The sequence below is a fragment of the Mus caroli genome, chromosome 15, assembly GCF_900094665.2.
Source record: "Mus caroli chromosome 15, CAROLI_EIJ_v1.1, whole genome shotgun sequence".
Lineage (NCBI taxonomy): Eukaryota > Metazoa > Chordata > Mammalia > Rodentia > Muridae > Mus > Mus caroli.
In genome coordinates, this window is record NC_034584.1 from 33346254 (window position 1) to 33359442 (window position 13189).

Below are 13189 nucleotides of genomic sequence, written 5' to 3' on the forward strand. Positions count from 1 at the left end.
TCCCCCCCCCCCCAGTTGACAAGTCATACTTCTGGCTGTTACCCATTAAGATACAAGGATTATCAGCTATCTGAAAAACATCTAATGGGCAACTTACTGAACCCAAGTATGTTTAAGGGGGTGGGGCTTGAAATTTAGAGCTGACGCCACAGGCTTGGTGGAAGCAGAGAAGTGTGGCTTAGCTGAACATCTTGCCATACTGAGGCCTTCTAAAGGGACATCAAGTGTATGCAGCACCGGTTGTTTTCTCTGTGGCTAGGAATTACATGCACAGCATTTTATACTGCATGCATCCCACCACACACGGGCACTGTCACGGGCACTGTCTTCTTGTAAAAGGGTAGTTTGGTTATAGCACAGGCTGGATGTCTTCTAGTCTGGCTTTTCCAGGAATTTCTTCAAAGGAACTCATTAAACTGGTTGAGAATAGCCATCTTCAAAGCTACTTTTCAAACAAACCAAAACAGAAGGAAGTACACATCTTCTGTTATCTCACTCAGGAGGCTGAAACTAAGATGTGACTACACATGTGTGAGCTACACAGTGGTTTTCAGGCCAGCTTGGGCTACCATGTCAAACAAACACCAACCACCCAAAATCTAGCCAAGAGCTTTTAATTCCTGGACAGGTTCACCCTCACTCTGAAAGCTGCACTGCAAACTCATGCAACACACTCCCTAACAATACATAGCCAAATGACTGTAATTTCAGATAATACTTCCAAGTTAATGTTAAATCAGCGATTTGGCAGCAATGTACAGTAGGCCAGAGCAATAAGGAAGAGTATATACACGATGACTTCTGTCATTTCAACCATTTGTCAGACAAAGTGACTACAATCCCCAGTGACCGGGAACCTCAGCAACTGTTAGATCCCATTAGGTCCTATGCATAGTGTTATCAGTCTAGAAGGGTTAGATGTCTGGCCTCTGCTAGAATAGTTCAGTGCCAGAAGCAAGGTTAGAAGCAGACAGGATGAAGAACGTCTACCTCTAATTTTAAATCCCAGCCTATAAACTACCCTAAACAACACTGTCTAAACCTACTGTATTCTGGGAAGAATGGAATTCCTATCATGCCACCCAGTAACAAACAACTGAGGATGGAGTTTCATTTCAACAGACCAAACCGTTTAGTAATTATGTTCTTTTTAAAAAAAAAAAAAAAAACTAAATAGCATCAACATCCAATACAACTAGCAGACTCAACATCACCCAGGTTTTAGAAGGCGGTCCCATGAATATCCATTCATGAAAGCTTCATTGTGCTAGGCAATTCCCAGATCACTTTACTTTTAACAGATTCTGAAAGAACGTGGGCAATATACACAAAATCAATTCATAAAATTTCACGTCTATTTCATGATAGAAGCCATCAAAGTAAAGCATGAGGAATAAAAACATTTTATCTGTGTATTCAGAATCACACACAAGTTACCTTTACAGTTCAATTTACTATATATAGAAATCATTTGGGTTTTATATCTGCAATTAAATTTGAACTGAGATTACAATATCATATAAAAAGATTTTACATTAATTACCCTTAAGCATACCAAATTGAAATACATAGGTTTGACTTTAGATTTATGGCAAAAAGTCTTCAAATACAATACAGACATTCTTAAGTTTACCTATCATTCACATGTGAGATTAGCAATTTTGGGCTGTGTTACATACAACCACTCTCCTATGCAGATGGCAAAACTGATATGCCACAAAGACCAAGCCTATACAGTCAAGCCAAGGACTCAAGTTGTACCACCCTTTAAGTTTTGGCATTTCTGGACCACAACAATGCATATGGTAGCTTGAAATTTTGCATAAAACCCCGTATTATACCTTGGAAAAAAGTCCAAGGACAACTAGATGACAATGGACTGGGGTCCTTAGTTAGTCTCATTATTAATAGAACCCATGATATTCAAGTGGGCAATATTCAAATCAAAAATATTAAGCACCTACTGGTTTGATTTGAAATTAGAGATTCATGATCAATTTCTTTCCACCTTGAAATCAAGGTGTAAGATCCAGCTCTTCAAGTGCATCCCACACTTTATGTAGCACAGGCAGAATCTTCTGTCCATTGGCACCAAAGTGAAGTCACGTTTCCTCTTGGAGGACAGGAATTCCACTTGTGAACATAGAGTAAGTTAGGAAAAGTGACCCCTGTAAGTTGTCTCATTACTACTGTGATTCTGAGACTTAGGACTAACACACTAGCAGTGAACAAAGCCAAAATTCCTGGCAACAGTGTCAGGTTAGTGATGCTAAATCCTCCCCACCTCCACCAAGCTTTAGTAGGAAGGAAGAATTACTAAGCTTGAACGAATGGGAAATAACAAGAAACTAGGTTAAGGGACTAGGTTTAAACCAATATCAACAACAACAACAAAATTCCAATTTGATACTATTACAAGTGAGAAAGTGTGCTTCACCACCCCAAAGCCCTCTGGGTATAAATGTCTGTGCGAAGGAAGGGGCATCAGGATGCTGGAAACAGACAGACATAGCCCTTCTTTAAGGTTAGGGTTCTGCAGCCCTCTGCAGTCTCTTACCCCCTTCCCACCAAGTTTTCAGTGTTTAATAAAATCTTTTCTATCAGCCAAAAGATTTGTGATTCAAAGATTTACTAAGGTACTCTATGCATCCTATCTATACAGAAACACCTATTATTATTACAATTGGTTTATGCAGGATTAACATTTTTTGGTGTTAAAATTGTTAAACATCATGCTTACTGCACATCAACTCTCCATAATAAATCTCAACTTCACAATGATTACCAAACACGTTTACTTAAATTACTAATTAAATAACTAAAAAGTATATTGAGGCAAACCAAACTTAAAAGGGCTATAAAGAAACTAACCCTCAAAACAGACCACACACAACTAGTTCAAAACTACCTTTGCTAGCTAGCCCCATTCCCAAAGTTTTAGCCTGAAAAAACAGTAAAATCTACACAAAGTTTTATTGCAATCATACAAGGGTTACATTAGGTCAAATACAACAAATACTATGATGCAATTTTACATTTATTAAACTACAGTTCAAAAGCACAAATTTACACATCCTAAATACACTAAACATATCTAATGAAGTCACACTGGTCTTCCACTCACATGTGATATATCTGGGTGAAAGACATCAACTTTACAAGACTTTTAACAGGAATCCTTATTATAAAAACTGTGTACTTGTATGTAAACGATTTGATGGGGAACCCAGTTAATGGGCTTCCATCTCCACTAAGTCATCCATTTTGTTGCATATTTTATTTTAAACGCTTAAGGGGTGGGTCGAACTGGTATGTTTAAATCTGGATACATTATCTAAGTCCCCTATTACCCCAATGAATTATAGATGAAAGCTGATTTTGTCTGGTCCCAAATAGCTATTACTATGAATTTGTTTCCAAGAAATTAACAGAATTAAAGATTGATTTCCCCCCCCACACTGGAATGTAGACCAGACAAGCTTAACCTGCGACTTCAGATCTAAAGAAGCGTTAATGCCTGTTTAAGCTTCAGTGGAAAAGCTGTCTTCTTGGCTCAGCTGAATACAAGAGGGTGCAAAGAAGAAGTTTTTCATCATTGCATCTGAAGTAATTCCAGCATCTTGCATCTCATACCTGTATTTGTGAAGAAATAAGCAAAACTCAGAATTTAAATACTTTTAATACTTTAATCACACAAATACAATGAAACAGGTAGTTTCAGTCTTCCAGTCCCCCCTAAAACATTGACTATTTTGGGGGCCAGAGAGATGGCTGGTAAAAACTTATAAGCCTGATAGATAATAAATTTAATCTCTGAAACCCATGTTAGAAAGAGTTTTGTGGCCTGGAGGAATGCCTCATTGGTTTAGAGTACACACTGACTGGAGTTTGACTTCCTACAACCATTAGGTAAGGCAGGGCAGCCTGGAATTATTCCAGTTCCTGGGAATCTGACTTCTGTGTGGGAATAGTACTCATTCTTCACACAGTCATACACAAGGATAAACTAAAAATGGGGAGGGGGAAGAGGATCTACTAGGGGACAGGAGGTGTTAGTGCTTGTGTGCCAGGCCAGCAGTCATCCTCTGGTATCTTCAATTGCTCTCCAACTCATTTTTTTGGAGACAGGATCTCTTATCCTGAGCCTAAAACTCAAACATTGGCAAGACAGCCAGCTCCAGGGGTCCACCCATTTCTGCCCTTTTTCTTACCACTCAATTCCATACCAGGGTCACCCCAATTCAGCTGCCTGTGTGGCAGCCATCTCCACAGCCCTAAGACTTATCTACTTTTATTAAAAAGGCTGAAGAAACTTAAGAAGGAACTATCGCTGAGTGTGATGATAGCACATGCCGTTAATTCCAGTAGACTTAATCCTGAAAGGACAGCTGTGTCTCGGGGGTGTGTGTTTGCCNCCCCCCCCCCCGACAGCCAAGATGATATATGTAGAGACCCTGTCTCAAACAAAACAAAGGGAAACTATTACCTTTCTCTGTCATGCTGTGAAATTTACATGCAATGCTCACTTGAATGTTTTTTCCTTAGTACGTTAAGTTACGCATCTGTTTGTTATATAAGGTACCAGCAAATCTAAACTGTCACTCATATATCTCAACTGCTTTTCAATAAAATCACCTTACCAATCACTGAATGACATCATGAAATAAATAGCTGGCCTTTGAAAATCATTAAAAGCAGATGGTTCGTGGAAAGAATCTGCTCCCATGTTATCAAAGATAAGCCAATCTCCCACATTCAGCTCAGGAAGAAGACAGCTTTCCACAATTTGATCAAGCTCATCACAGGATGGACCCCAAAGGCTGCTTGTAAACAGAGGCTCATCTTCCTTGTACTTCTGTAGAAAAAGAAAATCTGTCAAATTCTTTAAGGTATTTGAGTAGATGAGTAAAAAGCAGGTTCAGTTTATCAACGATCAGGCATAAGTCTCAATTATCATCAACTCCACAACAAGAAAATAAACTGAAAAGACCAGAACATGAATCCTAGGAAAACCACTCAAAACAAAAAAACATGCTGAATATAACAGACAAGGTGTAAGGAGGTAGAGATTCATGACAGTTGAATTCAGGACCTTGTACATAATGAGAATGGACTCTGACCTCTATTCAAGTCCCTACAGATAAAAAGAAAAATTTCAGTTACATTTCTCTGTATGTATATTTGTAAGGTGTATGGTATGTATATGTGTTTGCTTAGGCATGCATGACTGCATGAATGAAGATCAGTGGACAACTTGCATGGATCAGTTCTCTTTTGTTGCCATGTAGACCCTATGGCTTAGTGCCTTACCCACTCAGCCACCCAGCAGGCTTGGTTTTTTGGTTTGTTTTGAAACTGCCAAAAACATTTTGGAAAAACAAACTTGCCTTGTGAACCTCTGGAATGGTATTTAAGTCCTCAGAAAGCTTACTCGCAAAAGAACCATAAACACCATCATTCATGTAATACACGAAGGCTGGCTCATCACTCCCATTTTTTTCTACTGAAATAAATAAAAGATGAATTTAAAACAACAACAAATGAGCACACCTTACTCGATACACAGGAATCCTACTCTCAATAGAATCAACACTCCCTTCTTGGGTTTTAAATTCTCCCCACCAGGAAAACAAGTCAGGGCTCCATGGAGAAAATGACTCAATCCAGTACTGAGACTGGGAAAGAACAATGGGCCCCAAACACCTTGATGTACCAGAAGATAAAGCATACAGAGGCCTATTGTTGTGGTCCACATCTACAGTCCCAACATATCACACAGACAGAAACTTAGCTACACAGTGACTTCCTAGCTAGCCTGTACTTCAAGAGTAAGACCTGGTTTCTAAATAAACAAGAGCAAAACCCAGGGGCCTGGGAAGATGCCTCACAGTTAAGAGGACCCAAAGTTCAACTTCTATTACCCTTGTCGTCGAGCAGATCACAACTGCCTCGAACTCCAGCACCAAGGGATCCCACACCTCTAACCTGTTAGCACTTATACTCATTTTCACAAGTATACATAAAGATTCAAAAATCTTAAAACAAACCCCATAATACAAAACTTGTCAAGTACCCATTGCCCAAGCCCAAATATAACAACCACCAATATTAGAACAGACTATTATGTGTTTCCTAATTTGGTAAGAATATTCCAAAACTCTAGTGGAATTCCTGAACCCCACCCCACCAAGATGAAGAATCAACTCAAATCAAAACAGCCTACTCTTCAAAACTATCAAAGTAAACAATGCAAAGGAGAAAAAACCCCCAGGCAATGGGGTCCTGGACTGAATTCTAAGGAAAAAGGGAAATCAGAAAAGAACAGTAGTGAGAAAGCCAACTTTTCTTTTTTTTTTTTTTTAAGATTTATTTATTTATTATATGTAAGTACACTGTAGCTGTCTTCAGACACTCCAGAAGAGGGTGCCAGATCTCTTTGTGGATGGTTGTGAGCCACCATGTGGTTGCTGGGATTTGAACTCTGGACCTTTGGAAGAGCAGTCGGGTGCTCTTACCCACTGAGCCATCTCTCCAGCCCCGAAAGCCAACTTTTCTATGGAAGATTATTCCATAATGAAAATTATAATTGATTTTATTAATGTAAGCCATTATTTCTACAATGACACAGGCCAATTTCTGTTGGTTTGACTTGAGGGTAGATTTGAAGAATTTTTCTGGCACTCTAGTAAAGTAAGAGGTAGATTCTCCACCCAGTACAAGAGGAATGTAACAAAACCACAATAAAAAAAGCTTTTAAAAAAACCACAAGGTGGTGTAGTTGTATCTAAAACATGAGGTATAAACTTTATAACTTACTTACCTCCAGAGGAAAATTTATCATTTTCAACAACTTTCTTAGCAATAATGTTGACTGCAAGTGTAAATGCAGAAGAGACATAGTAGCTTCCAGGTTCTGAAATTATCTGAATGCCAGATCCTTCAGGGAAGTAAATATCCAACAGAGGACTGATAACATGATTAACCTATGAGATTCAAATTATAGATTTAAATTTCAGTACTGGATTATAGAATGCTAGGTTGAAAAGCTACTAAAAGTTCCCCAAGAAAACTATTCCAACCAAGCAGGGATTTTCAAGTAAGCAAGCTTTTACTGTTATTTGGTAACAGTCACAACAGCATTAATTAAAAAAAAAAAAAAATCAATTCTAATACTGTACTCAATTGGTACAAACAGAAAAGTAAAATTTCAATTGGTCCCTTCTAGACATCACAGAATAGAGACAGGAGTGATATGCATCTTGCTATTGTAGTCACTAAGTTGGGGGTTCATGTGTGACAGACATATAATACAAAAAATACAATTCAAAACAATACATTTTATGAGCTATGGGTGTAGCTCAGTAGCTGAATATTTGCCTAGATTATGAGAGTGAATTTGGTGCTTAGCACGTCAGCAAATCAACGTGTGGCTTTGTGATTTGGTAGTGCTCATATTAGTTCAAAGTAACTATGCCTAGTTTCCTGTTTATTTTCTTAGAACTTTGAAGACAGATATGTTAGAGGCCTTAGTTTATGCTCATATTAAAATTCTGATCTAGGTAAACACCATGTAGCAAAGAAAGCAGATTATCCCAATATAGTCAACCCCTGAAAAAAAATTTACCTCTTCCAACTGAATTTCAGTTCCTGTGAAGCCTCCACCGATGTCTAACATGTTCATTGTAAAGCCAAACTCTCCCTAGAGACCAAAAAAAACCTCAGTTTTTCAAATTGCAATGTGTATAAAAACAATAAAAAAATCTCATCTTCTTAGGTAAATATTTCTGACTTTTAGTAATAACAATAACTTTGATTCTCTTTTTAAATTTTTTTTGTTTCTTATTCTATGACAAGCTGTACACTTTTTCCCCAGACAGTCTTTATGTAGGCTGGCCTCAAACTTATCTTCTCGCCTCAGCTTTCTCAGTACTCAAGTTACTAGCACATGTCTGCTATCAAAACTCAGCTTCTTTGATTCTTACTATCAGGAAGAGATTAAATGTTATGGATTTATTTTATCTCCTTGATCTTGCCTGTGCTTTCTTTTAAGACATTAAATTTCTACTTCATCCTTTTGCCCACTGAAACTATTATTGTATGGAAGCTTTAATCTTTCTAGTATAAAAATCAAAAAGCCAGGTGTGGTGACCTACATCTTTAATCCCAGGACTGGGAGGCATAGGTGGGCAGTTCTCTGAGTTTGAGGCCAGCCAAGGCTACCCAGACAAACTCTGCTTGGAAAAACATAAAATAAACAAATGAATAAAATGATAAAAATCGGGTATGCAGGATTGCAGGACTAGAAATATGGCTCAGTGGTTAAGAGCCCTTGCTGCTTGCAGAGGACCTGCGTTCAGTTCTCAACTTTACAGCAGTTCCAGGAGCTGACCTCTGTGGGCACCAGGTATAAAACACGGTGCACATACATGCATGCAAGCAAAACATATATAAAAAATCTAAAAAAAACCCTTTTCAAATTATGTGTGTACTATACTAATTTTAGGCAACAATTAGTTCATACTAGTTAAAAACTATTCTGAAATGAATTAATACTCTGGTTGAAAACAGGAGAATAATTAAAGAACTTACAGCCATGTCAAACACACATCGAGCATCAGACAGGGCATGTACATATACTTGATATTCTTTGCAAGCACTTGAAACATGAAATCTGAAAGAAATAAGGTAGTAATTGAAAGAAGCATGGCTTTGAAGCACTTTCAGTAATTCCTTTCAATTATCACTCAGTATGACGATACTATTGAGTATACTTCTTAACTTTACCAAATATTTGGTACAAGAGTGTCTAATCCCAGCACTCGGGAGGCAGAGGCAGGTGGATTGGTGGATTCGAGGCCAGCCTGGTCTACAAAGTGAGTTCCAGGACAGCCAGGGCTATACAGAGAAACCCTGTCTTGAAAAACCAAAACCAAAAACAAACAAACAAACAAACAGTGTAACTCTAAACAAAAGTGCATTTTAGTAAGTCAGGCATCAATTACTAAAGCATGCTAGGTTTTTTTTTTTCCTGAACTTGACATAAACTCAAGTTACCTAGGAAAGGGAACCTCACGTGAGAAATTGCCTTCATCAGATTGGTCTATGCGCATATCTGTGGGGCACAATTCTTTTAATTGATATGGGAGAGCCAAGCCTAGTATAAATAATGTCACTTATATGGACCATGTAAGGTAGGCTGAGCAAGCCACAGAGAGAAAGCCAGGAGACATTGGTCTGTGGTCTCTGCTTCAGTTCCTCTATACAGGTTCTTGCCTTGAGTCCCTATTTCAGCTTTCCTTGATGGACCTATAAGCCAAAAACCCTTTCCTTCCCAACTGATAGCAACAGAAAGTTAACACAGAACAGTCATAGTTCACGGATTAAAATATGACTTACTTTTATGTATGTAACAAAGTAACAAGCACCATCACACAAATGGCATCACAACGCCTTCATCTGAACCCTGAATCATCTGACTAATAGAGTTCTAGAGAGCAAGGTCCTGTCCTAAACAAATCAAACCAAACCAAATCAATATACATGAGTGCTCTATCTTCATGTACACCAGAAGAGGGCATCAAATCACATTAAGATGGTTGAGAGCCACCATGTGGTTGCTGCGAATTGAACTCAGAAGCTCTGAAAGAACAGCCAGTCCTCTTACCCGCTGAGCCATCTCTCCAGCACCAAACCATCCAACTGTGTCTTGGTTTCTTCACATGGATGGATGGATGGATGGATGGATGGATGGATGGATGGATGGATGGATGGAAGGAAGGAAGGAAGGAAGGAAGGAAGGAAGGAAGATAAAGCCTACAGCCCCCACCCTGCTTTTGGAGACAAGACCTCATGTAGATAGAGCTGGCCTTAAACTCATAATCCTCATCTCTAATCCCTGAATGCTGGGATTATAGGCATCACCATACTTAGCTCCAAAGTCTGACTTACTGAAGTGCCATTGAGAGATTAAGAGACAAAAACAAAACAAAAACGCAAACAAAAACAACAAAAAAACATTAGAAACATCAAAATGATCTGTACAATTTATAGGTTGAACATCATCTTAAAAAGCATTAGAATTTGGAGGAATTTCCTGTCATTCAAATGATGATGGTGACACACACAATGCAGCAACACTCCCAACACGTGGGAAGTAAGGCAGACTCAGGTTCAGTCCAACCAGAACCACACAGTGAGACTGTTTAAAACAACAAAGAAAATCCATAAGAGGGAAGACAGTGTGGGAGATGGGTATGTAGTATAGCTTGATAAAGCAAAGGCTTGAGTTCAATGCCTAGCACTGCAAAATCAAAACCAACAGATTTAATTATCCTGTATTACTTTGTGGCTCTAATATGTAACCTTACTTATAACAGTGTAATTCAGGAAGCAGAGGCAGGTGGATCTTTCTGCGTTTGAGGATACCCTGATCTACACAGCTGCAGAGCTAACTCCAAGACCACATAGAGAGACCCTATCTAACAACAACAACAAAAGAAACATGTTTTTTATTCTTTTCTGTGCTAAAAAAACATTATACTCACTTAACCCCAATTATTTGGACATCAAGTTCCTTGGCACATTCCAAAAGATGCCTACAATTCTTCAGTGTAGTGCCAAACTTCATGTTACCATCTTCACCTCCAATATTCTCTTCTGTTGCAATATGTAGTAAGACCCTAAGAGAAGGGGAAGATGATTGGGGCAGAGTTGGTTTACATCATCATCAGCACATGTGAAGCCTGAAGACTGTAGGAAGGATGTTGATTATGTTGCCAGTATTCCCAAATCCAGCGATGGATGAATCAAGTGAACCTAATGAAAAACAATCCTGTATAGAGAAAAAACTAGCAATTAGGGCCTAAGGCATGAAGCTTGCAAGGATGGGATTATGGAAAATGCAGCAAGTTAAAAACTCTGTTGTGGCAGCATGAGTATCAGTTGGGCTCTGGAATGAAAGATGACATTACTTCCAAATGAAGTCCATCAGTCCATGAATCTACCAAAATTCAACAGCAATGCCATCAATGTCTTTCAATAAAATAGTAATAAGGGCCTTTAAAATTACCAAAGTTCCTTGAGTTTTCTAGTGAGCCAAAGAAGCCAATCCTTGCCTGTTTTCTGAAGATTGAGCATATTTCTTTGAGGAAAAACAAGTGTTTCTTGTAATTTTCCCCCTAAGACCTTTATCCAAATGTTTTCTGGGTAATGAGTGCTTCTACACCATTAAAGCCACCAAGTTAGACCATTATCTTTCAACCTTCCTAATGCTCCAACAATTTCTCATGTTGTGGTGACCATAACCATAAAATGATTTTTGATGCTACTTCATAACTGTCATAGATCATAATGTAAATAGATGTGTTTTCCAGTGGGCTTTTAGGAGACCCCTGTGAAAGGGTCAGTTGACCCCCGAAGGCTGAGAATCCACAGTTGAGAAATCAGGCTGACTGAATCCGGCAGAAGATACACAAGCTTCTAGGAACATACATAAACTTTTAGGAACAAACAGAGCTTTGACCATAATTTGATGATCACACCATGGAATTGTTCCATAAGCTAGTAAGTCACATCCCAGAATGTATCGCTGTGTATCTCAATTCCATAAAAATGATCACAAGTGGGCAGAAAGTAAAATGCTGCCAACCTTTCTCAAAAATTCCAAATAATGTTAAGTTACAATACATACCAACTCTGCCATTATTGCTCCCCTTCAATAGCTTGATAAACTAGGGCTAAGTAGCAACAACATTTTCAAGTACTTCGGTATGCACTTACTTGGCATTTGGGTGATTCCTTGCAATTTTCTTTAATTCAATCTCATTGTCACATGTCATAATATTTACTCCAACTTTTGCTGCATACTTTATCTGAGACACTTGCTTACAAGGACTTGTGAAAATGATGTTTTCTGGAGATACACCCAATTCTTGCACTAAAGCCATTTCATTCTATAAAAGATTTATTAATACAATCATTTAACAGAAAAATTTTAATTACTTTTTGAGTACTTTATCCTTTTTTCCCCTGCCAAAGGCTGAGGACTGAACCCAAGAGCACATACCTTCTAAACTGTTTCATAAATTAGTTTAATCTTTTAATTAAACCAATATTATGTCACAGAATTCATATTTTGGTAATGCTTCCCTACTCTTGTGTTTTAAAAACAAATAGGACCAGTGAGCTAGCTCAGCCTAAGGGCACAATGTTGCCAAGTCTGATTACCTGAGTTCAATCCCCTGGACCTAACAATGAACCTATCAAAGAGCTGTCCTGACTTTCATAGGTGTACTGAAACTTGTGAAAATCCACACAAAAATACAGTAAATTTTAAAAATACAATCTTCAAAAAAAAAAAAAAGACTAGAAAGGGCCGGGCGTGGTGGCACACGCCTTTAATCCCAGCACTCGGGAGGCAGAGGCAGGTGGATTTCTGAGTTCGAGGCCAGCCTGGTCTAGAGTGAGTTCCAGGACAGCCAGGGCTATACAGAGAAACCCTGTCTCGAAAAACCAAAAAAAAAAATAAATAAATAAATAAAAAATAAAATAAAATAAAATACAATCTTATATATGTGTATTTGTGTGTGTTCTCCCCACCCACCCCCCCCACCCTCCGGAGAAGTGACCTCAGAAGCTAGGCACACTGGATGCCCTGGAGCTGGAGTCACAGGTAGGTGGTTGTGACCTGCTGGGTGCTGGGGAAAGGAGCATGCACTCTTAACTACTGAGCCATGTCTTCTACCCTCACAAAAGACACAATAGGAGCAATCTCAAAGGTTATATTTACTGCAGTCAGAAGTCTCTTAGAACAGGACTGGGGCTATAGCGCAATTGTTAAACCCTCTCTAAGCTCTGGGTTGAGTCACAGAACCGTACGAATAGGGTGTAGTAGCACCTACCCCTAGCACCCGGAAGGTAGAATAAGAATAGCAGAAAGCTACCTAGAGTTTTAAAACCATCCTGAGCTGTCTCAAAAGAAAAGTACAAAGAGAAAAAGAGTAGATCGCCTAAGAATGGGAGTTCCCATATGCTAGGCTGGCTCAAACTCATTATGTCACTAAGACTAGCTTTGAACTCTCGAACCTGCAGCTAACTCCAAAATGCTGGAATTAAAGAAGCTGCAACTATCATAGCTAACAATAAACAACATTGCTACTCTTGCACAGAACCCAGGTCTGACTCCCAGCAC

At 38.7% G+C, this 13189-nt stretch overlaps 1 protein-coding gene across 3 annotated transcripts in view; it reads right to left on the minus strand.

The window, feature by feature from the left end:
- Nucleotides 1–1269: 1269 nt before the first annotated feature.
- The window catches only part of Azin1 (antizyme inhibitor 1), a 31606-nt gene continuing 19686 nt past the window's right edge, over nt 1270–13189 (minus strand). For 2 of the 3 annotated variants that reach the window (XM_021183382.2, XM_029469718.1), the window contains 8 exons: nt 11779–11951; nt 10545–10679; nt 8590–8671; nt 7625–7699; nt 6821–6983; nt 5388–5503; nt 4641–4855; nt 1270–3633 (listed from right to left, as the gene is read on the minus strand). In XM_021183382.2, coding sequence (XP_021039041.1) covers nt 3522–3633; nt 4641–4855; nt 5388–5503; nt 6821–6983; nt 7625–7699; nt 8590–8671; nt 10545–10679; nt 11779–11951 — 1071 coding nt within the window. In that variant the 3' untranslated portion in view covers nt 1270–3521. The remainder of the gene's footprint in view (nt 3634–4640; nt 4856–5387; nt 5504–6820; nt 6984–7624; nt 7700–8589; nt 8672–10544; nt 10680–11778; nt 11952–13189) is intronic. The other variant, XM_021183385.2, reaches the window with a different exon arrangement.